The 26,838-nt window shown below is 32.7% G+C and overlaps 1 protein-coding gene across 1 annotated transcript; it reads right to left on the bottom strand.

Moving 5' to 3' along the window:
- Window positions 1-4,950: 4,950 nt before the first annotated feature.
- LOC111888051 (protein IQ-domain 26) lies at window positions 4,951-6,454 on the bottom strand. The gene is made up of 3 exons (XM_023884162.3): window positions 6,052-6,454; window positions 5,755-5,940; window positions 4,951-5,683 (listed from the first exon to the last, which is right to left on the bottom strand). The coding sequence occupies exons 1-3, from the start codon at window positions 6,403-6,405 to the stop codon at window positions 5,132-5,134; spliced, it is 1,092 nt and encodes a 363-aa protein (XP_023739930.2). The 5' UTR covers window positions 6,406-6,454; the 3' UTR covers window positions 4,951-5,131.
- Window positions 6,455-26,838: the final 20,384 nt, after the last annotated feature.

Raw genomic sequence — 26,838 nt, forward strand, 5'->3', positions numbered from 1 at the left:
GGTTTGACCTTTTCAACCCTTCTTTAATAAAAATGATAATTTTAGTCCCTTTTTATAAAAAAATGACATTTTTGGTCCTTAAATTATCTTTCTTGACATTTTGGCCCAAAGACTTATTTAAATAATGTTTTCAGCCCAAAGTTTTGGCAGTTTCAGCCCCTTTAGTAAAAAGATTTTCTTTTCGCAACTTTTACAAATTTGACCCAAAATCCAAAAACTTTGCATTTTTAATCCTTTTTGGCAAAAAGGGTCATTTTAACCCCTGAAATAGATTTATTTACCTTTTTACCCACTGTTTTGTGAAATTTACCATTTCAACCCCTTAAAACCCATATTTTTCGCAAATTTTGGGCCTATGGGCCGAAAAGCCCAAAGTTTGGCCCAATAAGCTGAAATTTACATTTTTAGTCCTTTGAAGAGCATAATATTCATAAAGACTTCCATTTTAACTGTTTTGACCATTTTGATCCTTATAAAACCGTGAATGACAACCTTTATCCCAATTTTTGTTTATTTGACAAAAATAGCCCAAAATAAGTTTTATGTTGTAACATGCTTATTATAACCTTAGATGATAATTTTTCTTGACTTGTTAAATATAATACATCCTAGATCACGTATATTTCCTCCTTGATCTATAGATCTCGAGATTTCTTTCATTTTTGGCACATATTTACCACATAAACACTTGAAATCACACATAACATACACATACATATAGATCTACACATTTTACTTGTATTCTCACCCATAAAACTTGTGAAAACCGAAAATAGAGGGGTATGAACTCACCTTTGCTTGTCTTTGTCAGTTTTGAAGAATGAAATGGGAGAGTTTGATGCTATTTTCGGCCCTAGCAAGCTTTCTTGAGTGGATCTCGAACTTAGGATGTTTCTAGGATGATCACGAGTTTGCATGAGTTAAGAAGAGAATTTTGATAAAACAAAGAAACTAGATCATGGATCTAAGCACAAACTTACCAAGAATGATGATTTCTTATGGAAGAACCCTATTGAAATGCCCTAGATCTCGAAATTTTGATGGAGGAATGAAGGTATTCTTGAGAGAGTTTGGAAAGATTAGGGAATGAATTATGTGTGTGTGTGTGTGTGTGTTGATGCTCTCAGCCGAGAGTAGAATAAGAGAGGGGAGAGAGATAAAATGAGTTGACATGCATGGAAGTATGGGATTTGCGCATAGGTTTCCAATGGAAAAATATGAGGTGTCTTGCCCTCATAATTCTTCATTTCCTCCTTTTTATTTATCTACTTTTTACTTTTTTTTTAACTAATAGGGTCTAGATAGAGAGAAAGGAAGAGAATGGCTTGGGCATTTTGTGCTTGAGTCCATAATATGAGGCCCAATTTGATGATTTTCAGCCCATTGGGCCTTTAGAGTAGTTCACGGCCCAAATTTAGCATAAAAGAATGGATTTGAGTTCATTAAAGCTATTTGGGTTTGCTATGGCTCAATAAGGCCCATTAAAGATAAACTAGTCCATTTTACGCTTATAAGGCCCAAAAAGGTTAAGTCTCATAAAAGTGGGTCCAATGAGATCCCATTTAAGAGTTATAAGCCTAAATAGTCAAATTGGAAGTTTATTGGTCCATTAGGCCCAATAGGGAAATCCTAGTCCAAAATGGACTTAAACCGGGATCTTCGAGGTTTCCAACCTTTTGTTGACTATTTGAATGTTTGTATAGAGTGTTTGATGGAATTTTGTTGTCATTGAATAAGCACCATACATGCTTTCAAGTTTTATTTACAATGTTGTCCTTGTTAAGTGTTTACAAAGCATCAGAATTCCTAGTTATGACACTGGAGCTTCTAGTAGCGGAAGAGATAAAGGGTTGAAGGTGAAGGTTGCTAGGGTTTTTATTTAGATTTTATAATTTGTTCAGAAACGGTCCCTTAAGTTTATAGCTTTTATCAATTTTGATATTTTTTTATTGATATTAACACTAAAATATAACAGTGTTAGCCTAGAAAACCGAATGTGATGGATTTGCTAACCATGAAGATCAGTAGTCTTAAATTTTTAAAACTACGACCAAACTTGTAGACAAATGTATACAAAAAGATCAAAATTGTAATTAACTATTTATATTTTAAGCCAGGGTGTACCTAGGTCGTGCCATCCGGTAGGGTGATGTGGCATTGCACCGAGGAGGGAGAACAAGACCGCACTCAGTGTGATGAGTGCAATAACCTCCATTGTGAGAACCAAAACCACCGCACCAACATATATATCTCTCTCTCTCAATAGCTTTAACATTTGTATTGTAAAATATCTCATTGTTTCATATTTATTAAAAATGTATATATACGACATATGTGGAAGTGAGGATGGCTATTTTCTAGCGAACGAAGAGTGAGAGGAAAATAATGTTGCGTTGAATTGGTAGGTGTAAAATAAGAAAAGTACACTTCTTGGCCTTATGTATTAAACGAGGGACTCATTACAGGGCTGCTCAAAAGTAATGTTAACTTTTTTCAACTTTTTTTTTTTTGAAAAAAAAAACACATAGACGACAGATACTAACAGTAGCCTTTAGCTGTATTTTTAATTGAAAACTATTAAGATTAAGACTTATGAAACTAACTGTTGGACCATGAAAACAACTGAACCAATAAGGAGCTTAATGGATGCTAGATTTAATTTGGACATTTAAGTAGGGACCTTTCGAGTTAAAAAAATAAATTAGGGATCAAACGCGCAAATTATCCTAAATCATAGGGACCATTCGTGTAATTTACTCTTAATCAAACCATGAACACACATAATCGATAACCTTTGTAATACGTAGAACTAAAAGCTCATACATGTTTTTGCAACAATGTTTCCACCATAAACTAATAGAAAATGAAAACAACGTATGTTATAAGTAACATAAATATTATCTTTTAGATTTTGACTCACTGATTTGATTTTGAAGCCATCGACACAAAAGAAAGGTTTTGACGCCTTTAACTCATACACAATTTATTGACTATGAGCTGAGTCGACTAAGTCTAAATTTTATATATATATATATATATATATATATATATATATATATATATATATATATATATATATATATATATATATATATATATATATATATATATATATAGAGAGAGAGAGAGAGAGAGAGAGAGAGAGATAGGTTCAAATGTTTCTCACATTTATTGTATGCTAGAATGCACCAATAGGAATTTAATATTAATTATATGTATATTAAATGCTATCCATACTTATAACTCATTTTTATGGAAACCAATTAAATTCGTGATTAATGTCAACAACAATATTCTTTTAGAATGAATTCATATGTAAAAAAATGAGAATGTATTCCAGCAGAATGAGAGTGTATTCTAGTAAAATACACTCTCGTTCTTCATATTTCATGCAATTTTATTGTATTTTATGTGAATGAGTCCTGAAACAAAATTAGAACTCATATATAAAAACGTAGATGCAAATTCATTCTGAAAGAATGTTATTGCTGACATTAATAACGGATTTAATTAGTTTCCATAAAGAAAGAATTATAATTATGGATATCATTTAATATACATATAATTATGGAAATCATTTAATATCTATATTTATTTAATTAAATAATTATTTAATTTACTAAATTACTATTGGTGCATTTTAGAACACAATAAATGTAAGAAACAAAATAACCTAGTCCTATATATATATATATATATATATATATATATATATATATATATATATATATATATATATATATATATATATATATAGGGTTAGGATTAAATGTGAATCATAACTATTGTGTGAATGTGTGACCAAATCTAGACCACTAGATTAAAAGAATAAATGGTTGTGATTTTAAGGTACATATTGTTAACATAGACTAGCATGTATTGGATAATTATACATAATTAATTGTAACGACAAAAATGAAATATTGTAAAGAGAGAATTTAAGATTTGTTTACATTTTAGGAAACTATATAGAATTAATTAATAAAAGTTAAACCAAATATAACATCTTATTCGATAAATTTAAAATAAATCTGACTTTTTGAGAATACGGCTTCATTCAACAAATATGAACTTGTATTTTGATTCTTTCATTCTTAAAGAATTTTCATTCTTTCATTTGTAAAGAAGACGATTGCATTTAGTAGTTTTTTTATTCATTCATTCTTAAAAAATACTATTTGTTGAGAAGTAATATTTTTAAAGAATACACCCCATACATCCATCAATAACATATCATTCTCACTCCACACTCCATTCTTGCAGCATTAAAAACAAATTATAAATCAATATTATAGATGTGCAAAAGAAAAAGAAACTAAACATATTTTACAAGAATGTGATTAGATTCTTAAATAATATACAAAAAAATACCACACTGAGAAACAAAATCCCTAAAATTATTATTTTAATTCTTGAATTCCTTTTGTTTTTTTTTTCTTACTTATGTAAAGGCAAAATGGTTTAGGCTCATGTAACTTTTATCAATTGAGTTAGTGAAATATAAAAATCTTTTTTTTATATAAACAATTAATAAAGGAAAAGAATATATATGAGACATACTTGATAATTATCGTATGAGATTTAACCATGAGTATCATTTTTCCGATTGAATATTGATTTTCATATAAATAATGAAGGACTTTATTTCGCTTGTTAATATGTAACCGACTTCCTCATTTAAGGGGAAATTAAATGTTTTAATTATTTTCTATAGATAACTATATCCATATTAATTAATATTTTATTTTTTTCTTAAATTGTGATTGGTCCTTACATTCACACAATATTTGTTGGATGTATATGAACCTAACTCTCTCTCTCTCTCTCTCTCTCTCTATATATATATATATATATATATATATATATATATATATATATATATATATATATATATATATATATATATATATATATGATTTATCATCTATCAATCACTTAACCAATAAAAACTTCAAAGCTTAAAATATAAGAATATAATTTCACACCATATATTTTTGTTTTACTTAAGTCAAAAACTATAAGTCTCATATGTTGACATTAACTCAAAATTGCACAACTTTCCTCTATCTATCTAATCCCATTTTAAATGCGCCTACTACAAATATAAGAAAAAGTACACCCTTTACCCTACTCACCCCCATTGGACTTTTGAGGACTTCCCAATTCTTCCCATCACAAAATTTTTGAAATTGTTGACTTCTAATAGTGATGGTGACTTTGACTTTGACTTTTCCTTTTCAACCCTTGCCCCAAATTCCACCTCATTTAGACCAACCCTCTTCTTGAACCCAAACCCATAATCCGGCCTTTGTTTTGGTGCACTATGGGACCTCACCTTAGCCCTAAAAGACTTGGTGTTAGCCATGTAACCAGGGTGGCTCGCAAATGAGTCATCTTTTGAAACCTTGTCATAGACCGAATCATAAATGTTTGGCCCACACGAATATGAAAAACGAGGGGTGTTATGTGTTGTTGAGAAGCCATAGTCGAATACATGATGGTTTGGTAAACTAGGTGTCGAAAGATGATGAGGGTTGCTAAAATTTGGGGTTTGGGCCCCCGAGTCTGGACCCCAAGCCCATGTCTTGGCCTGATATTCTGGATCAAACTCTATTGGGCTGGGCCTCCCATGTGCTTGAAAGGAAGTTGAAATCCTTCTGCTTCTTGCCTCATTAGCCCTCTTCTGTAAATTAACAAGAATTTTTTTCATAAATAAACACACACAAAGTGAAATTGACGAATTGGGTTGCTTACAGTTGATCTTCTTGAGTGAAATTTATCATCTTGAAGACGAAATCTGTGTGCACAAACAGTGGATTGTGCTCTGCATAATGCCTCCATGCCATGTAGAGTCTCTGCCGCTTCTTTCCTCACTAAATAACCTCTCACAACTGCTTGAAGCTTCACTAGCGATTTCAATGCCTTCAATGCTTTCCTCGACTGTTAAATCCACATAATTTGAATCCATTTATTGGAATTCGAATTGGGTTTTTAAGTTTTTGATTATATGTCGATTGATGTAAAAGTAAATGAATAGAAGTTGAGAATTACCAGGTACCCACGAAACAGAGCTTGGATTTTAATGGCGGCAGAGTTCTCCCTGACGGTGACGCGATTATAACTTGTTAGTCTGACGAAGGCGACGGCGGCCTGGGCTGCAGCCACGGCGGCGTCTGCGGCTGCGGCGGTGGCGGCAGCTACTGCAATTGCATGTTTGTTTTGCTCCATGGAATTGTTGCTGTATAGTGGTTTCAGAAAGGGAGGCTCTGGTGGAGAAGTGGAGGAATCGCGACGTGATCGACCGATGCATGAGGTAGTCTTGTCTCTCCGGCTACCGGAATTTGATTGGTCGTTTTCTTTTTTGAAACTGAACAGCCCCTTCAACCACCTCATCGCTTTCCCCATTTTCTTCCTCAAATGTCAAAATGAGACTGACTTTATGTGAGAGAGAGTGTGTGTGTATAACTGCTAACAGTTTTTAAACATAACTATTAAGAGGGAAAAGTCGACAAGAGAGTTATATATATACACAATTACAATATATATGGGTATATAATGTGTGTATACAAATTTTCGAAAGAGAGGGCAATTTTTTTATAATAACTTTTATGGAGGAAAAATGTTTTTAAAGAGTCAAAAAATATAATTCTAAAATATTAAAATATAATATTTTTTCAGAAAAAATATTTTTTAATTAATTAATTTTCTTTTTTGGACAACTAGGACAGGCGGTGTGTATATATATGGAGAAATTCTAAGAGATAAATAAAATGGCTCAAAAGGGGGGAAAATATATTTGATGAAAAAGTTGCAAGGAAAATATGTAAAATTATACTTACCATTTATCTAATGAAAATATTTATTTTAGTATTGAAGTATTTAATAGTATTAATAATTAAATACGAATCAAAGAATAAGAATCATGTGAAAGAATCAACATAAATCATTATAATCATTAATAAACAATCAGATAATTAAATTTCTATCTTGAATCATATATTAATTATAAACATCCCCTCTAATAAATAAATGTTTTTTTTTGTTAATTGTTAAATTCTTAAGAGTTTTGGCAAATGTAATTCTATAGTTTTTTTTTTTTTAATAAATTGATTTCACATGTCATTTTGTAGTTGCTTTGTATTAAATGAGATTAGTTAATTAATTAATTAATGTATTTAATCTATTAATTTTGAAAATATAAATGCTATATATATATATATATATATATATATATATATATATATATATATATATATATATATATATATATATATATATATATATATATATATGTTTCTTTCCTATGATATTATAAATACACATCCAATTTTGATTGTGTCACCCCAATTCTAAGTTAATCCTATATATTTTTCAAAATAATATCATGTTTCTTATATAGTATTACAATTTACCTATACCAAACTTACATCAATTTCTTAACACATATTGATTGACTGTTTCAAAATCAAACTTTAACTTAAATTATAGAAGTCACTTTATATGGATCAAAAATCATTTTAAGTTTAAGTTCAACGTCTTAAATAATTTTGATAGAAAAAAAATACATTACAATCCGAAACAAATTGAAAGTAACTATCTATAATTGATAAATTCAATGTAATTCATTATAATTGGTTTTGATTTAATATCATTTTTAGTTTTTTTAGCAATTAAACTTTTATTTTAAACAATCTGTATAGTATACGGGTCTCACACATAGTTAATTATAAACAGTTGTTAATAATTAATCTTACTGAAATAAATTTGTCCATTAAACATTTTTTAAATATATATTATTTATGTAATACAACTTACATAAACGTTATATTTATCATTATTTTCAAAATCGGTTTTTTAATTAAATCGATATGGTGACTGATTCACGGTTTAACCGGTTCGACCGTCGGTTCAATCGGTTTCTATAATTTTCATATTTTTTCGTATTTTTCTACACAAATATAGACATCCATAAATTTAAAAATAAAAAATACACATAAATACAAGATGAAGATCAACCAAAATAAATTAAACTCATAACCATTAGTTTTACATCAATTATCCTACATCAAAAATAAAATAAAATATAATACAAGAACAAAATTTTATTTTAAATGAATACAAACACATTAAAAAATTTTATAACATTTACCATGTGTTTTTATTCAAAAATATCTAAATAGATTTGGAAAAAAAAAAGTTTGTTATGAAAATGATTTTCATGTGTTTTTATTTAGTTTAACCGGTTCAACCGGGTTTTTATAAAAATCGAGTTTAAAAATAAACATAAAATCGGTGTTGGTTGAACCGCTCTCTTCTCCGGTTTTTTGTCCAACCGGTTTGACTGGCCGGTTCAAACTAGTTTTTAAAATCTTGATATTTATTTTAAAAATGAAAAACAAATATATATTTTTCTTGTTTTTTTTTTTAATTTCTAATTCACAATAATGCGTCAGGTTTAAGGGTAAAGAATACTCACTTGGGGTTGACAGACAGTAACTATGCATGAATTATTGATGGACAACACAAGTGCAATTTCACTTCATTTGATTTTCTAATAGTTTGATCAATGAAAAAAATTATATATTATTCTAAAATATGATTATAGATAACTATATAATATTATTAATATGAATAATCAAGGCTTTGTTTTTCACATTCGAGTTTACATTTTCTTTTATATCTTTAGAGGGTTAAAGTAAATAATCTTAAAATTTAACTGAAAAGCAATAAATAAAATACTTGATATAAATTGTCCTTTACTCGTGGTACGACGGTTATATTTCAAAGATAATGATGAACTACCATCCCATTAAATGGATACAGATATTGATTAGATGGCATTATAATGTATTTCTTTTCTATATTTGTACGAAATTTGAAATTTAAAGCTTAATGCCATTAAATGGACAAAGATATTGATTAGATGGCATTATAATGTATTTCTTTTTTATATTTGTACGAAATTTGAAATTTAAAGCTTAAAAGTTTGTTATAACTATATACGGGCAACACTCAACAGATAAATTAATAGCTGTAAAGACGCATATATTATATTGTAGTTATAGATCATTGTATCTAAACAACCAATAATGATAATTAAATAAGACAACGATTAATTAATATTTTCCGAAATCATGTGAACAATCTCAATGCATTCTCTATAATTGTTATACTCCCATAACATTAACATATTATCTAGAGCAAATTACAATTTGTCACCTATGGTATACACAAATCTACATCACTACTAGAAAAAAGGCCTTTTACGACGTTCATTGCGCGTCGTAAAACGCTCAGACGACGCGCAAATGCGTGTCAAGGAAGGTCCTATCATAAAGAGAGATGACGCGCATTTATGACGCGCATTTACGACGCGCGGTTATGACACGCAATGCGTATAAAGGAAGACCCTGTCATAAAGGAAGACGACACGCATTTGCGTGTCGTAACCTTACGACGCGCGTGTTTATGACACGCAATGCGTATCAAGGAAGCCCTTGTCAAGAAAGGCCATGTCATAAATAAATATGACACACATTTTTGCGTATCATAATTTTAAATGTTTAAAAAAAATATTATTTATAGATTTACTAATTTTTCATATTAAATAATACATTAAAAATCTCATAATAATAAATAAAAGACCATAAATAACAAAGATAATTCATTTCACTAATATGTCAAATACAAATAATTATTCCAATAGTGAGTAAATGTTATAAAAAAATGAACTCATTTATATACAATTGCATTATTTAGCTTACTATGTGCCAACAACTTCTATCTTTTTCCTTCTCTGCATAAACTTCATTAGCAGCATCCTAAAGAACTTCTATCTTTTTCATCAGCAACATCCTCAAAAACTTCTATCTTTTTCCTTCTCTGCATAAATTTCTATCTCACACTCAATGTAGTTTTAAGCATCAGGTTTAAAAAATCAAGTTTGTGAATCTCTTTTACAGCACATCAGATGTGCTTTTTCCTTGAAATTATGCTGCTACTTGAGATAATATAGAAAGGAAATGTGATTTGGATAAGAGAGAGAGAGAGAGAGAGAGAGAGAGAGATAGATAGATAGATAGATAGAGAGAGAGAAACAAGATATGAATAAAATAGTTACTTACACAGAAATGTTAACCATCATTATAATTTATACGAATGCAATTCTCTTGAAACAGGGGTCCGCATCCAAACTCACAGTAGCACGTCGAACCCTATCCTGTGACATTTTAGAAATATGATAAATTTCAGTAAAATGAGCAAATTATAACAAGTTATACGAGGGCATATACCTAGAAACTTGTCGACGTTAAACTCCTTGGTCAATCCAGAAAGAGCCCCCGAAAGATCCCTTTATCACTTGAGGCATTTAATAATAGAAGTTGTAATTGTACACATTGAAAGATGAAGGACATGTTTGTAATTACTGAGACTTAATTAGTTTGAATCTCTTTCCTCTTATATATAAAATATCTATAACGAGTCTAATTGCACCAGATGAAAAGCCAAGGGAAAAAGAGTCTTTAAAGCAAAGAATTCATGAGAGGTCCTAAGTAGCAGGGGCAAAAGGTTATTTAATCCAATTACTTCATGCCATCTTTATGGAACCCACTCATGCAGCTTTGAATTCAGATGAGGTGCTAACTAAACTATGTTCGGTAACCCACTCATGCACATCAACCTGAAAACAGTATTGAAAAAAATCTGTTAAGCTAAAAATAACAAGGAATTAATGAATAATAGCAACACAGTTTTCCTTTTTTACCAATGTGAGTATGCAGACTTCAGTTTTTACCAATATGGTTAGAATCAATATGCATTAGCCATATTGGAGCACAATGATTGATGGAGCACAACTGATTTGTATGTCTTGATTATGATTGAACTGAGAAAACAGGAAAACTTAATGTGAAAAAAAAAACTTGTAGTCTACATTACAAATATTAACCTACAACATGTTACAACTCAGTAATAGAATGACTCATTCCATTCCATTCTATCCTAATACCTAATATGTAATATGTAAGAATGAAAAGACAGTAATTAAGTACCTCATCACCCCATCTAAGTAATATTGTCCAGCAAGTTCAGCTGGCTTCCCTAGGTTCCTCACCTATCACACCATTTATTTATTCAACAAAAACTTCTTACAAAAATCCAGATTGCTATTGTGGTGCTGCTGTGGGACTACAATCGATGTATATGAAAACTTTTCCTTTGTCGGGGACTGAACAACTTAGTCATCCTAATTCAGACTGCTATCAACAAAGTTCAAACATAACAAAAGCTGATTCCAACCTAGAGAATTAATATCTAATGGAATAAAAGAATCACCCCAACTTAAAAAAAGGAAGGCTTCTGATTGGATTTGGGTTCTCACTGTGACATCATCAGTACATCCTTCCTCTTCCTCCAGTTGTGTTGCTGTAACAATCAGAACCAACATCAAGTTTAGGCAGCTTGTGCAGCCACTGCTTCCTACATCATAAATCAAAAAATAAACACTTTAATAGAAAAACAAAGCATATGTAACAAGAAGAACAAGGAAGACATGAATCACATTTTAATGACAAACACACTTCGCATTCAATAAGAAAAAAAAACAGGCGTCCTTGGAGAAGGTATGTCTAGCCTAGTTGAGTGCATGATGCTTTTCCAGGAATGGTGGTTAACTGAAAGGCCATTGGACAGCAGATCAAACTGAATCCAGGCTATGAAAAAGTCATAATTACACAAGTAAATCACACATTTGGTCCCAGTCCTTTACCAAACTTGTGATTTTGCCACCAAATTTGTAATTCGCTCTAAAAAAAGTCTTGTCAACTCTGTTTTGCACAGCAACCAAACACTCTCTGAGTAAGTTTTAAGATCTAATACGTGCATGCATGAAATACAATAGAGACAGCCTAAGACATCTTGATAGATAAGTGTAATACATTTGCTACGATAATTATTTAATAGAATTTTCAAATTCTGACTTGAAATAATTGTGTTTCACAGAAATCTAGATGCTATAACCGGTTCAACATATATTTACCTTCTCTTGTGGAGTTCGACATGCATAATATTTTGGAGAAAGATGTAGCTGGAAGGACTACACACTAATGCAACATGAATGAGAAATTGATAGCCATGAGCATTATGAATGTCTTGTTATGTGACAAGTGATTTACATCTCTCTTCGATTCAAGATTCATCTCAATTTTACTCAAATACCCCTACCACTCCCTCTTGTTAGTAATCTAACAAGAAATGATTGCAGACAGTTAACTTTTAACAGGTTTCTGTTAATTATGTTAACAGGATTCTGTTAGGTTTCCGATTTCATCACAGGGGTTGGGCGTTCTATGTCAGCAGTACCACTCATGGTTTCACTGTCCATGCTGGCAGTCCAACTCCTCATATTCCTTCGTTCATGTTTTCAAAAGTCAACCATGTTGAAAATCGATCAAAATAACATATTAACAGAGGGTAGTTTTGTCTTTTCAGCAATTACTGTTTCAAGTACATAAGGCCTTTGTACCTTAACAACAACCAAATCCCCAAACTGTATCCTGAACTACCAGAACTGCCCGAACTCTCACAGTTGCAAGAAATGGTGCCCAAACTGTATCCTGAAACACATAACATGGTGGATGAGAAGCTTCAGTTAGAAATTGGTGGTTTTTCACCTGATGTAGATGTAGAATGGGACAATAATTTGCTGACCGGAATGGAGAAATATCTGACCACATATGACCTGTCATGGGAGCAGTATATTGAGGGGAGCCTAGAGGTTGACAAGAACAATGCCGTTGAAGTAGGAGGTCTGAAATATAACCTGAGATCAGCTAAGTTATATATATTTTTTAATTATGTAACAAGCCAACAAATTTGATATTGAAATGAAGCTTAAGTTCATGACTAATTTACCTTTCAAAGTTATATAAATGTGAGTGAATTTGATATTAATGTCTCGAACTTGATATTACTGTCTCCAATCTATCTAGAAATTTACCTTACTATCTCCACCTGGCACCAGACCCTGAAAAATAACAGTTCAGGGTACTAACCTCTGTCATTTATTTTGCAGTTTGTATATCCCTAAAGATGCAGCAAGCAATCCGTGTACTATCACATTTGTTGCAACCAATTTTATAATTTAAACAAATCAGACTCAAAACAAGAAATAATTATATATTTTGAATTTTATAATAATTACCTGCATATCTTCTAATTGGTGAGGTGAAATGTGTATAAAGTAATAAAGAGGTGCAACAAGCCCATAATGGTGAAACTTTGGGGGGGGGGGGGGGGGGGGGTAAGATCCCCACTACAGAAGTAAACAACCTTAAGTGGAAATTAGTTTATTTTGTTTGCTTTATTTAAAAAAAATAAGATTAAGCCAATTATGATTTAAGAATAGTAGAATACCAACCTGTGTCATACATCTAGTTGCTAGGATACAGATCAATTTATTGAAGTATGGATCATCACCCTGCTTTTATTTTTTATTTTTTTATAAGATAAAATTTAATAAAAAATTAGTTAGAGACTTTTATAATGATCAGTGAATGAAATTGGAAAGTCAAACTAACCACAGCCCAGTCAAGTGAGTCAGCAAGTGATTTGGATGATGACACATCAAGGTCAAGGCCAACAAAAGCAAAAATATGTAATAAAGGTTCAAGCATTTCTTTTGTTGGACTAGGATGTCGCTTGTAAACAATATTTATTTACTTAATCAAAATATAATATATCCATCAATGTGATTAGCTTAAATAGTTAGCAACTCTACAGTAACAGATCATAGTTGTGATCGTATTGCTGGATTCTCATATTGAGATAGTAAAGGGAATCAAATCAGTTTAGAAATTGTAAGTAAATGAGATTCAATTCCTATTACATAAATTAAATTCCAACTCCTAAACACTAAATTGATTTTTTTATCATTATCAAAACACAATTGGCTGATTACTACTCATGTGTATGTATAATAATAGTAAATTGAATCTAATAGGAATACATAAATTTTTATTTACCTGTGAGGTTGTCACTGTGGCAGGTTGCTTTGAACCTTGTTCATTAATCTTTGGACAATCCCCTTTTGGTTCAAACATTTAGTCAAACACCTAGTGTGCATAAAAAAATCAGGTACTTATATCATAAAATATTAACAATTCCATGAAAATATATGAGAGAGGGTAAAAAGGCACAAAAAATCGTCCAAAAAGAAGGACCAGTGGGACATGAAACAGGTAACTATGGTTGAAAAAGGAAGAATTACCTTTGAAATAGGCCTACTACGCAGATGAAATAGGCAACAATGGTGGTATAGTGGTGGTTCTGGGCTGTTGCGAAGGCAGTGTGGTGGTGGCTCAGGGCTGGTGTTGTGGTGCGATGTTGTAACAGTGGAGTCTGAAAGCAAACACAAATTGTGATGGAAGCTATTGTTGTTGGTGATGTCCGATTCATCAAAAGAAAATCATTCTTCGATCAATCTTCTATTTTGTGAAAGAAGATATTACTATTTCAAATGTGTTATGTTTGATTAGGGTTTGCACATAGAAGGAAGTGAAAGTCGATCGGAGAGGAAGGGGTTTGCAGAGAGAAAGAAGGGAGAGAATGAAGTCGATTTTGGCGGGTGTAGAGAGCAGAGAGGAAGAGGAAGCGGGTGTTCAAAATTTTGGGGGATTTAGTTTCCCCCCTTACCTATCAAGGAGTCCCAGAAACGCGCGTTTATTAAAATTATAAAGCGACATTTGTAGAGGACGCCCTTTTTATTATAGGTGCCCTCCGTGTTTTTAATATTTTTACATGAGACACTAATTTAAGGGCACTCAGTAATGCACGACCTAAATCCTTAAAATTTTTGAAGAGATGACACTTTTTTAATGTCGCTCTCTAATGCGTAACATAAATCAAAGAGCGTCGTGTTTTGCGCGTCGTAAATGGGTCTTTTTCTTGTAGTGCATGTATAGTCTTAGTTTGGGAAATTCACACCATTGGTCCTCATGGTTGGAAAATCCTCCAATTTTAGTATATATCTCAGTTGTCGTTTGTCATTTCGTTAAGCACGTATGAATCGACTAAAATTCTCATGTACCACCACCACCACTATCTCTTTCCTCATTGACACCACAACTACCTACCTACCACCATATAAGACCAACCTCACTACCTACTTGATGGGTTTTGAGCATTACATCAATCCTATGGTGCAAATGCAAACCCTAAAGCTTTGGATCTAGGTTATCAAGATGTACATGCAATAATCATCCAAAGCTCATAAACCCTAGATCTAGTATACTATAATCGAAATTAACAAATGATTAGGGTTTAGATCTTACCTTGATTGTTATGTAGCAATAACAATCACAAAACTTCTTGATCTTGACTTCTAAAAGTTTAGTGCCTCAAATGTTGCACCTCTAATGGAGTCACAAACATCATAAGCAACAAGATGAACAAGGAGAGAGGGAAGAGGCACCAAAAACGTCCTAGGGTTTCTCTTAGAAGGTTAGGGACGTTTTTGGCTTGCCCAAGGCCCAAGGGTTCCTTTTATACTTAGGCTTCTAGGGTTACCAACTACGAAACCCTAATCCAACTGCTTAATCCTTAAGTAGCCCAAAGACCCTTCTAGAAGGCCTTTGGACGATTTCTATATGGACCTCGATATAGAATTCGTCCATGCTTCCTTTATGGATCCTAAGCCCAACTTTGTAACTATCTTATAATTATAGTCACAGTACCCTTTATTTAATTAATCTCTTTTAGCTACAAAGTTAATTCTTAATTAATTATTGACTAATATTAATTAAACAATATGATTTGTTCATTAATATATTAATACATCATAATTAAATCCTCTTTCTCCTTAATTCATCCTATCAGTTGCTAAGGTGAAGGCAACACAAAAAGGTCATGCTCATAATCGAGTCAAGTACATACCAAAATAGTTATGGGCGTAGACACCTAATCCAACAGTCTCCCACTTGGATAAGTCTAATAACTATTTTGCAAATACGACTTCAGAACCTGATTAGTAATCGTAGCTTTCAAAAGCCGCTGTCAACTCTGATCTTAAACACGTCCTTTAGATAAAGGATCACATATTCCTCCATTCTAGATATCGTATGAATTGAGACATGGATTTAATCATACTCTTTGTTCATATGTTGTTTCCCGATTTCCGATTTATAACGACTGACAACAGACTACAATTGAAAACATCAACTTAGTCCAGGCTTTGCCAAGAGCTTAGGGTGTCATCACTAAATCATAGAGGGGCCCATAAATATCGCTTTTATCCCTCTTAAGGTAAAAGGAACGGATAAACTTCGACTCAAATGCTCGCTTGTTCCTACTCATCAAATCACACACAACAATATGTTTTATAACACCAAGTTACTGGTGCGTTTACATATTATCAATGTGCAACCGACTTGTAAATTACAACTCACATGTCTCGGTTTCAAGAATATAAGATATTATTGTCTCACTAATCACTCTGATAAAATCCATGAAGTGATTTAAGTGAGCGTGGGTTTAATCCAATACTCAAATCTTATTTCATAAGTACTCATGAACGTTTGCAAAAGACTTTTGCTATGTCTAATACAGTTTAGACAATCTACAAGCCAATTCATGACAATCTTCTTTCATACCTACTTCCAAAGTATGAGCGACTATGGATGGTTTGCATAAGACAAAACTGTAAGATTGATCCCTGTGGTATTCAAAAAACTTTGGATGGGGTCCAAAAACGTTTCCACTAGCATAGAAGGTCCAAAATCAAAGTTTTTATGTGTTTTTAGTCCATAGTAAACTTGAAATTACATTTTTACCCTTTTAAATTCTTTTCTTCTTTTTCTATTTTTGTTTTAATGTCTTGTTAATTTAAAAATAAAAGAAAAAGAAAAAGAAAAAGCAATGCTCTCTCTCTCTCTCCCGCCCCCCCCCCCCCCTCTCTCTCTCTCTCTCCATACAGACGATATACTCCTGATTTCAAAGATTATTTCTATCACTCTTCAAATCCCTAAATTCATTTTACTCTCGTTGAAGCCCGTTTACTTCCATTCCCTAAAATATGCACGTGTTTCGCTTCACCATTTTTTGATATGTAGTACACCGCTGCAGGCGGTGGCGATGACTTTTCATCTCCGGTGCTCAACCTTCCCGATCAAAAGAAAGGACATTCATTTGGAATTCGGGCTCTGACTATTACCTCACCTCCCCTGCATCAACAGCAGTACGAAAATTTTATTTACATCGATCAATACAAATAACTAGAGGGTTCTTATCTTCCAACTGTTTATCCTTATTCTACGGCTAATTGATGAAAAGAGTGAAGAAAGAGCAACTACTAATCTCCATTACCAGAGTGTACCAAAAGTGGTGGAGAAACAAGATGAATTGGTGGAGTATGAGGTTCATGTGGTGGATAAAGAAGTTGTTGACAATCAACAAACCCTTTTCTGATTCAAACATAGAGATCCAATTTAAACCATTCTTTGATTCAAACATAGAGATCCAATTTCACTGTAGTTACTCGATCGAATGAAGATCTATTCAAAATAGGAATCAAATGATTTAGCTTCAAAGTTGAAAGAATGGGGAATGGAATGATGTAAGAAGAAATGGACATGACTGATTACTTAGTAAAGTTGCAACCCACGAACCTAAAGTATGGTTGATGCCTACCAAGTGTTTGATCTTTTGTCTAAATGCTCTTTCCATTTTGTTACATTTCTAGTCACCTGGAAACTCCCAGGGATCGAACATGTAGAGTTGAATTTCAGTAATGTGTGTCGGTGTATTTTAATAGGTATGTTCATGAGTGCTTGTATGTGTCATGTGTCCGGAGAAGATGTGTGGATATGAAATTTTGATTAAGAAAGAAGAGATGAAGAAGATGAAGTGTTCTTGGGTGAAAAGAAAAAGAATGTGGGTATACGGTGGAGAGAGAGAGAGAGAGAGAGAGAGAGATAAGGGGGGGGGGGGTAACGGTAGGGGTGGAGTAGGGTCTATCTTTTTTGTTTTTTTATTTTTATTTCATAAAGTATTAAAGTAAATAAGAAAGGAAATACAAAATTGAAATTAAAAGGGTAAATCGGTAATTTCAATTTTTTTGAACCAAAAACCTAGAAAAACCTTGATTTTGGACCTTTGGTGCAAGCCGAAAACTTTTTGGACCCCATACAAAGATTTTTGCAAATCACAAGGATCAAATTTGCAGTTTTGTCTTTGAATAATCTTATTATTCGGGAAGTCAAAACATGCAAAGTGAAACATAAAAATAATACTAATCCTATATGGCCCCAAACTTTTGAGTATAAATAAAACACCTTTATTTAATCACCATATTGATTACTCATTATTCATTGTATAATGTTTCGGATAATCAACTTATTACTAGAATTATAACAACAACTGTCCCATGCTCCAAGCATGCACACTCTGTTTTCCTATGGTCCTTACATTGTGAAATAGATAAAATGAACACATTTCCAATGATGCTCATTTCACAACTTCAAATCCTTATCATAAGTGCAAGAATACCAAATTCTTGACACTAGTAGAATATGTTAGATTCTAACATTTTATGCAATGATCCTTTTGTAATGTCACAACACCAAAGTCACCAAGACTTTGCCAATGAAATTATAAAATGCTATATTGGAGATTGTTCCAAAACAATTCCATAGATCTGAAGTCTCACATTCAAAGTACATTCCGTTGAACATCCTTCTTGCATAAAAGTTTCTAATCTAGACATAAATTCTTAATTTCCAACTCCCAATATGGAAACATTTCCATATTTTCCATATGACAACTCATTTTAAATAGAATCCTATCTATTCATAATAATGTCGATATGGTCCATCCATTACAATACTTCCAACTGCCCATAAGTGACCAATCCTTGGTGAATCTTAGATTGTCCTTGACAGTTGTTTAATTATTGGAAAATTTAGAACGGTCGAATATTACAACATCTACAATCGATCCTATACCAGAAGTCTATGGGAATCGATTCATGAAAAACGTGATACTTTACCAGTTTCTTGCTATAATATTGCCATATATAGAATTCTTTTAAGTTGAACTTTTTCAACATAACATCCATATATGTCCTTTGACTAAATTTGATTAAAATTTCTCCATCTAAGCTTTTCGATTTGAAATGAAGTTTAATATTCTCTCCCTTAATTATAGCAAAACAACCTTTCAACCCCTGCAACTTTGCAAATAGAAACTTTGTTTTCTATAATTAATATTGTTAACTTGCAACATAATGATTATACTCCCACTAACATGATAATTCAGTCCTTACCAGCATAACACTTATGCTCACACTAGCTTTAACATGTATTTAGAAATTAATTGGACTTTTAGAAATCAATACTTATTAACTTTCTTGCCAAAGTTCATATTTCTAATACAATATGCTTCGATAAGCCTTTATCTAAGCTTCTCAAACTCATACACCTTTCCTTAGATAGCTCATATGTGTCTAAAGCATTTTAGAACTTATAGCAATAAGTCTTAAATGTTCAAACTAATTGCCAGATCTCACAATTCGAACTATGAAGAGGGATGTCGTAATCATAATCGAATTTGAGAACGCAAACATCACAATTGCTATCTCCTCAAAATATCTCTTAGTGAAAGCGTTTCCTCACAATCATTTTCATGAAGGAGAGAAACCTTATGACACTTAGATTTTATGGTGTATGTGTTCCTATCCATGTGAATTTTCCATAACCATAATCACAAGACAAGGTTTGTGACAAATCCAAACTCATATAGACTGAACTTGTTCACTCTTAATTTCTTGCCTCATGGCAGCACGAGTGCCCACCATTGCTTCCAAGTTGTTAAGCAACTCACCTGTACAGATCAATGGACTTTCATTAATCAAGGTGCTTTGCCTCTATGCATTCAAATGAGAACTCATAGAACTCACATGCATAGTTAACTTAACTGGAATGGCATAGAAAACAAAAATATGTCAACTAGAGATTGATCAATTCTTGAAGCTTTTCAAGATCATTAAGACTCCCACTGGCCTCTTGACATATAAGATTCCCTTTTCAAGAAACATTTATTGACAAAAAAATACTCAAGAGTTAATGTTGATTCTTATCAAGACAACACTTCATAAAATTGGTCTTAGTCAGTCTTTGTCTTATCCAATACATCACAACTTACCAATTTCAAATGTGCAGGAATAAGAAAACCTTTCCTACCTCACACTTGATGAGTGTTTTAAACTTACTAAAGGCGTGTCACTCAATATCAAAATCTTGGAGTACGATTCTAAGACTTGATTTTGGAACGAAGTATGATTCACCTTTTGCTTTTAACACTTCAACAATTCATGATTCCTCTTCTTAACCATACTAGTGCAATAAAATTTACTTAGATGACCAATTGTGATATGGTTTCATAATCAATGAGACGATGATAAAACATGATACTAAAGTACTCTCCCATATTTTCATATTGGAGAAACTTTTATCTTTCTGACCAATTGATTCTTCTTATTCGGTCTACCATTCATTGAAACTTTTCAATGATTCAGAATTACACTTAATCTTGTAAGCATAACCACATTTACTAGACTTTTAGTAAATCATGACGGATAATCTTATTGTTATTTGTGGAGGACTTGACCAGTGCACAACATTGTGTACCAGATCTCCTAGTCTTTCACTTGACTCACATACCTATGTGAACAAGGAATTAGTCTTAATTTCCTAATTACCAAGATTTCCATACATCACATGACTCAAATCATATGATTCCAAGCTTCTTTCCAATTGAAACTTGGGTGATGAGGATCTTTCCTTACTTAGAAAATTACAACACTACCATAAATAACATAACTAAGAATCACATCCACTTAATATTGCTTATAATAGAAACGCACAAGCATCAGTTTTCACAAATGACATTGCAAGGAGATAGAAATAAGACAAAACTCAAAATTTACTTTATTTATAAAAAGGCGCGGAAAAAAACTTGTCCTTACAACGCAAATTCAAATGAAAACTATGTTATCACATATTCCTAAGCAATCTATCATAACTCCAAGCAGCAGCTCAAAAATCCGATCATTGAATCATGCGATCAAAATCCATTTCTTCGCAATCAGACTCAGCTCACTTCTTCCTTCAAGCTTCCTTTCCTTTCTTCGATCCTACAACTTATCAAAATGAAATCTTATCACATCATGTATTAAGAATCTAAAATAGAAAACTTAATAGAGTTAGATAGTGGATTTTACCTGGTGCAGAGTCATACATCTTGACTCTCCCATCTTCATGATCTCTCAGGTAGACACGGCAACTTCAAAACCAATGCCCCTTCTTTTGGCAGTAGAAATATATGGATTCTTATGGAATGGTACATGAGACTATCTCAGACTCAACCTTTCTCTTGCGTATAGAAAACTTTTATGGACTTCTGATGTTGCCATTTCTCATAGAAGGTTGGGATATTGATTTACCAGACAAATTTGCTTGACCAGTGCGCCAAATCATCGTTGATTCAGTAACAATAATCAAATAAGTCAAATCAATGAGGGTCACGTCGTGGTCTGTCATATAGTACTCTCTTATAACTCAATATATGATTCGGGAAGTGACTGAAGAACCAAGTCAACAGCCAACTTCCTTAAGACATCGACACCCAACATTCCCAATCTATCAATATGCAACTTCATATCCAAGACATGAGCACATACAGACTTTCCATCTTTTTGTCTTTTTGCCAATATGGCTTGAGTGACCTTGAACTTTTCAAGTCTTTGAACACGTGGGTCGGGGAGAATTATTGGAGGAGGTGGAGGAAGTGAAGCATGATTTTCATTTCCACAATCCAATCGTGGAACATCATCTTCAAGCGGAAAACTTTTTCCAATGGATTCAGGAAGACCATAGCTGTTAGATTTTGACATCTACAAAACGGGAGAAATTCAAGTTAGTTGATAAAATCCTCAATATAGCACCCAAATGACATATTGAGGCTAGGATCCAACATAATATTCTACAATTTGGAAGAGTGATGCCATAATCCAAATTGCAGAACATTTAAAGGTAGGTAAATGACGATTTACCAATTCCCACAATGAAAAACGAAAATTGAAAATTAGGTTTTAAATGAACTGAAATTCCTAGATCCTTTGAGATTCATTGAACTTTTCAATGGCGTGTTTAAATCTCGATTATGCCCTTCAAGTTTGTGACTGGGATATCGAGGATCACAAACAAGGTGTGGACAGCTATGTAAATTAGATTGGTACTCTCGAGGATGTCATCACCTAATCAATGTGTCGGTTAACCACACACGCTCCATTGATCTATGATAATCTACAAGCTATCATTGCCATCCTTCATTGGTCCCATGTTAGTGTGAAGGTTAACCACACATGCTCCACTAACGACCAACAAGGTGTAATGTGCAATTTCATGGATTAGCTCCAATTCCACATTTTTCATAAAGTAACTAAGATTTGGGAATTTGTAAAAGCATTTAGTTACTTCGTATTTCATTATACTTATAATGGAAGGTTGTGTCCTATCCTACTCATTCGGTTAACGACCCTCCACTAGTCAAGAGTGCGGTAGGTAAGAGTAGATACCCAATAGCGGTCATTTTACAAGCCGCTTCCTTAAATACCCCTTATAGAGCAACTTCGTGAATGAGGCCTACTAACAGTAAGACTGACTCTTTACTTATATATACACAATATATTAGACTTTTAATTTTATATAGTATAAGGTGTATTTTACACTTTTAAAATACTATGTGCTCTAAGTTAACAAAATTATACTTTTAATTTAATTAAATAAAAACCATATCATTATGGATTTATTAACTCTCATTTAAATATACACTTAATTAATTTAATAAAACCATAAGGGTGTAATTTGAGTTTTTCAAAATACTAGGGTTTAGAATTTAATATTTTCAAAATTAATACCTTTTAATTAAATGTTAAATTCCAAAACTTGAGGACAAATTTTGAAACTTTTCAAAACTTTAGGGATTAGAATTTAAATATTTCAAAATTAAACTTTTAATAAAAAATTTAAATTCCAAAACTTGAGGGCATGTTTTGAGACTTTTCATAACTTCCTAGATCAAACTACAAATAATTCAATTAATCAAATAATTAGTGATTATCTAAATTTAACCTAATTCAATTTCCTTACAAGATAATTCAAATCAAGACTACAAATAATTAATTTTTATCTTATAAAACAAGTAATTATCTTAATTTTGACAATTATCTACTATTTGGATTAGGATAATCAATACCATAATGAAAAAATCGGATTTATTTGGAAAAACAATTTATGGTAATTATCCAAATTAAAATATGACAAAATTTTCGATATTAACTATCAGAACTGAGCTCACGTCTCACATCGTGAGCCTAGTCAGAACCCAAAAAACGAAAATTTTTCATCTTTGAATGATCAAACATAGCATCAAATACATTAGATAAACATCCTAGGTTCTGATACCACCGATGGGTTTTGAGCATTACATCAATCTTATGGTGCACATGCAAACCCTAAAGCTTTGGATCTAGTTTATCAAGATGTACATGCAATAATCATCCAAAGCTCATAAACCCTAGATCTAGCATACTATAATCGAAATTAACATATGATTAGGGTTTAGATCTTACCTTGATTGTTATGTAGCAATAACAATCACAAAACTTCTTGATCTTGACTTCTGAAAGCTTAGTGCCTCAAATGTTGCACCTCTAATGGAGTCACAAACACCATAAGCAAACAAGATGAACAAGGAGAGAGGGAAGAGGCACCAAAAACGTCTTGGGGTTTCTCTTAGAAGGTTAGGGGCGTTTTTGGCTTGCCTAAGGGTTCCTTTTATACTTAGGCTTCTATGGTTACCAACTACGAAACTCTAATCTAGCTGCTTAATCCTTAAGCAGCCCAAAGACCCTTATAGAAGGCCCTTGGACGATTTCTATATGGACCTCCATATAGAATTCGTCCATGCTTCCTTTATGGATCCTAAGCCCAACTGTGTAACTATCTTATAATTACAGTATGAGTAACCTTTATTTAATTAATCTCTTTTAGCCACAAAATTAATTCTTAATTACTTTTTTATTAATATTAATTAAACAATATGATTTTTCCTTTAATATATTATTCTTATAATATATTAATAAATCATAATTAAATCCTCTTTCTCCTTAATTCATCCTATCAGTTGTTATGGTGAAGGCAACCCAAAAGGACCATACTCATAATCGGGTCAAGTACATACCATAATAGTTATGGTCTTAGACACCTAATCCAACATTACTGCCAGCCACCATCCAAACCCACCACCCACCATCAGTATCCACCTAACCGCACCACCACCAACAAAATTGTTCCCAATTTTTAACAAGTGAGGAGAAAGATAGAGTAGATCTAATGTGTCCCAACATCGTAAGATAGAAAGGGGGATTCGATGGTGATAGGGACACCACAGATGAGGCTGGATTTGTCGTTGTGGTATAGATCTGGCGAGGGGGACATGTTGGCGACGTGGTGGTAATTGGAAGTGGAGTTGTAGGTGTGTCGACGTCACTAAAGAGGAGTGAACCTTGATAGAAGCGTTTTCAAGAAGACCGGAGATGCTAATCCAAGGAGAGGGGATGAAAGAAGAGATGAGATTTGAGACAGGAGGATGGGATAAATAAGTTATCTGTTCTCAATTTAACGTTTGGAACAACTTACTTATACGGTCTCTCTAGCTTACATATTTTACAGATTTGGTCCATAGGCAAAATGATATTTTCATGTGACATATACATATGATAACATAAAGAGGGGTCATTGTTGATGGATTTAACAACCATAAGAATTAGTGGTATTAATTTCCAAAATTAGAACTAAACCTGCGAAGTTATGTATACCACAAAGACAATAATTGTAATTTACTCTATTATCTATTATATCTAGTATCCCACCACCTCATGCTCCCCACAAACCGTTCCCTTCCACCACCTCCTGCTACCTTGAGTTCATCTCCCCATGACACCTCTCCTAATTACGTTTGTCACTTTTATATCAACATCTCATACTTCATCTTCTATCTTTTCTAAATCTTGAATTTTCTATCTACATGCTCGACATCCTTTTCACTTTTTCAAGAGAGACAAAGGAGTGTTAATAAAAGGATCAAGTGACATATACAATTACCAAGGCGTGAACAGTAACATCTTGGTAATTGTTTATAACTTTACTTCTAATGTTTTTTAAACAATAATGATACTTTGCTTACCGTTTTGGAACTTCCATGTATTTTGATTAAGATGGAGGTCATTTTTTAACATTTACCTTATTTTTTATCTGCATTTATCCTAAGAGGTTTTAAGATGGACACCACCTGATATTGCTATTCTAGAAGCCCTGGTAATTATAAGTATGCAATTTTGAAACTAAGTGGAGGAGCTTCACTATGGTTTGAAAGGCTGAAAGTCAAGAGAACTCGTGAAGGAAAGGAGAATATCACTTCGTATGAGTCCTTGAAACGTAAACTCCAGAAGAAGTGTGTACCAAAAAAATAGAAAATCACCACCTATCGCAAGATTGCTTATTTGAAGCAAGGCAAGATGAGTGTGGGAGAGTATATTGATGAGTTTGAGAAGTTGTCATTGATATGTGATATTGAGGAGATAGATAAGCAAAATATGTCATGATTTCTACATGGTTTGAATTACAAGATTTCCAATACGATGGAAATCTACCCATATATTGATTTTAAAACACTTTGTAGTCTTTGTTTGAAGTTAGAAGCCGAAGTCAAGACAAGGTGCGGAGGAAGCACTTGTTTGGAATCTGCCAAGACCATATCTTGGTCTAAACCTGAATCTCCTATGAAATTAAATCCAACACCTAGTCTCCTTGTTTCTAGTAGTTCCACGGCTACCCCCAAAGTTTTCTGGTGCAACTGAGGAAACAAGCTTGTCCAAAAATTCCTTGTTTCATGTGTCACGGGTTTGGGCATTATAAAAATGCATGTCCGAATAAAAGAGTGGTGGTTGGTATCTTTAATGAAGAACATGAATCTGAAGAAGAGGAGGAAAAGTATGAGGCTTCAGTGTATGGTACAAACTTAGTACTTAGAACTTTATAAACTCAAGTTGTGCATGATGATTCAAACCAATGAGATCAACCTTTTCACACTAAGGGTTTGGTCAAATACAAGTGGTGTAGTTTGATTATTGATAGAGGGAGTTGTACTAACGTTGCTTCCAGTGAGATGGTTACAAAGTTGGGCTGAATCGCAACAAGTCATCCTAAACCATATGCACTCCATTGGCTAGATGATGGAAATAAGGTGAAGGTGTCAAAACAAGTGAAGGTTGGATTAACTATAGGCTCATATGAGGATGAAATTCTTTGTGATGTTATTGAAGGATTTTATAGGTTATAAATACATGTACATATGAAAAAACACTTAAAAATTAAGAGGGCACATGCAACCTATAAGGATCTATGTCTTTATAGATGAAAGCAACATACTATGAATATCAAGATCCCTACAAGAATCCTACTATATCAAAATTAGTAGATCTAGAGTTAAATAACTTTGAATTGTTATAGTAAACGATTTCTAGGATCCCTTCCTTTGTAGATCTTGGAAAGCAAACACCAAAGGTATGATGCCTCTCATGGCTCACACCTAAACTCTAGAAGTGTTCTCAACAAGAGAAGAGAGGATAGGATAAGAAAATTGATGGGTTTTAGCCATAAGAACTTTCCTATGTGCGCATGCAAAACCCTAATGCTTGGATCTAGGCTTTCTAATTAAACATGC

This window comes from Lactuca sativa, chromosome 5 (genome assembly GCF_002870075.4).
Source record: "Lactuca sativa cultivar Salinas chromosome 5, Lsat_Salinas_v11, whole genome shotgun sequence".
NCBI classification, from domain to species: domain Eukaryota; kingdom Viridiplantae; phylum Streptophyta; class Magnoliopsida; order Asterales; family Asteraceae; genus Lactuca; species Lactuca sativa.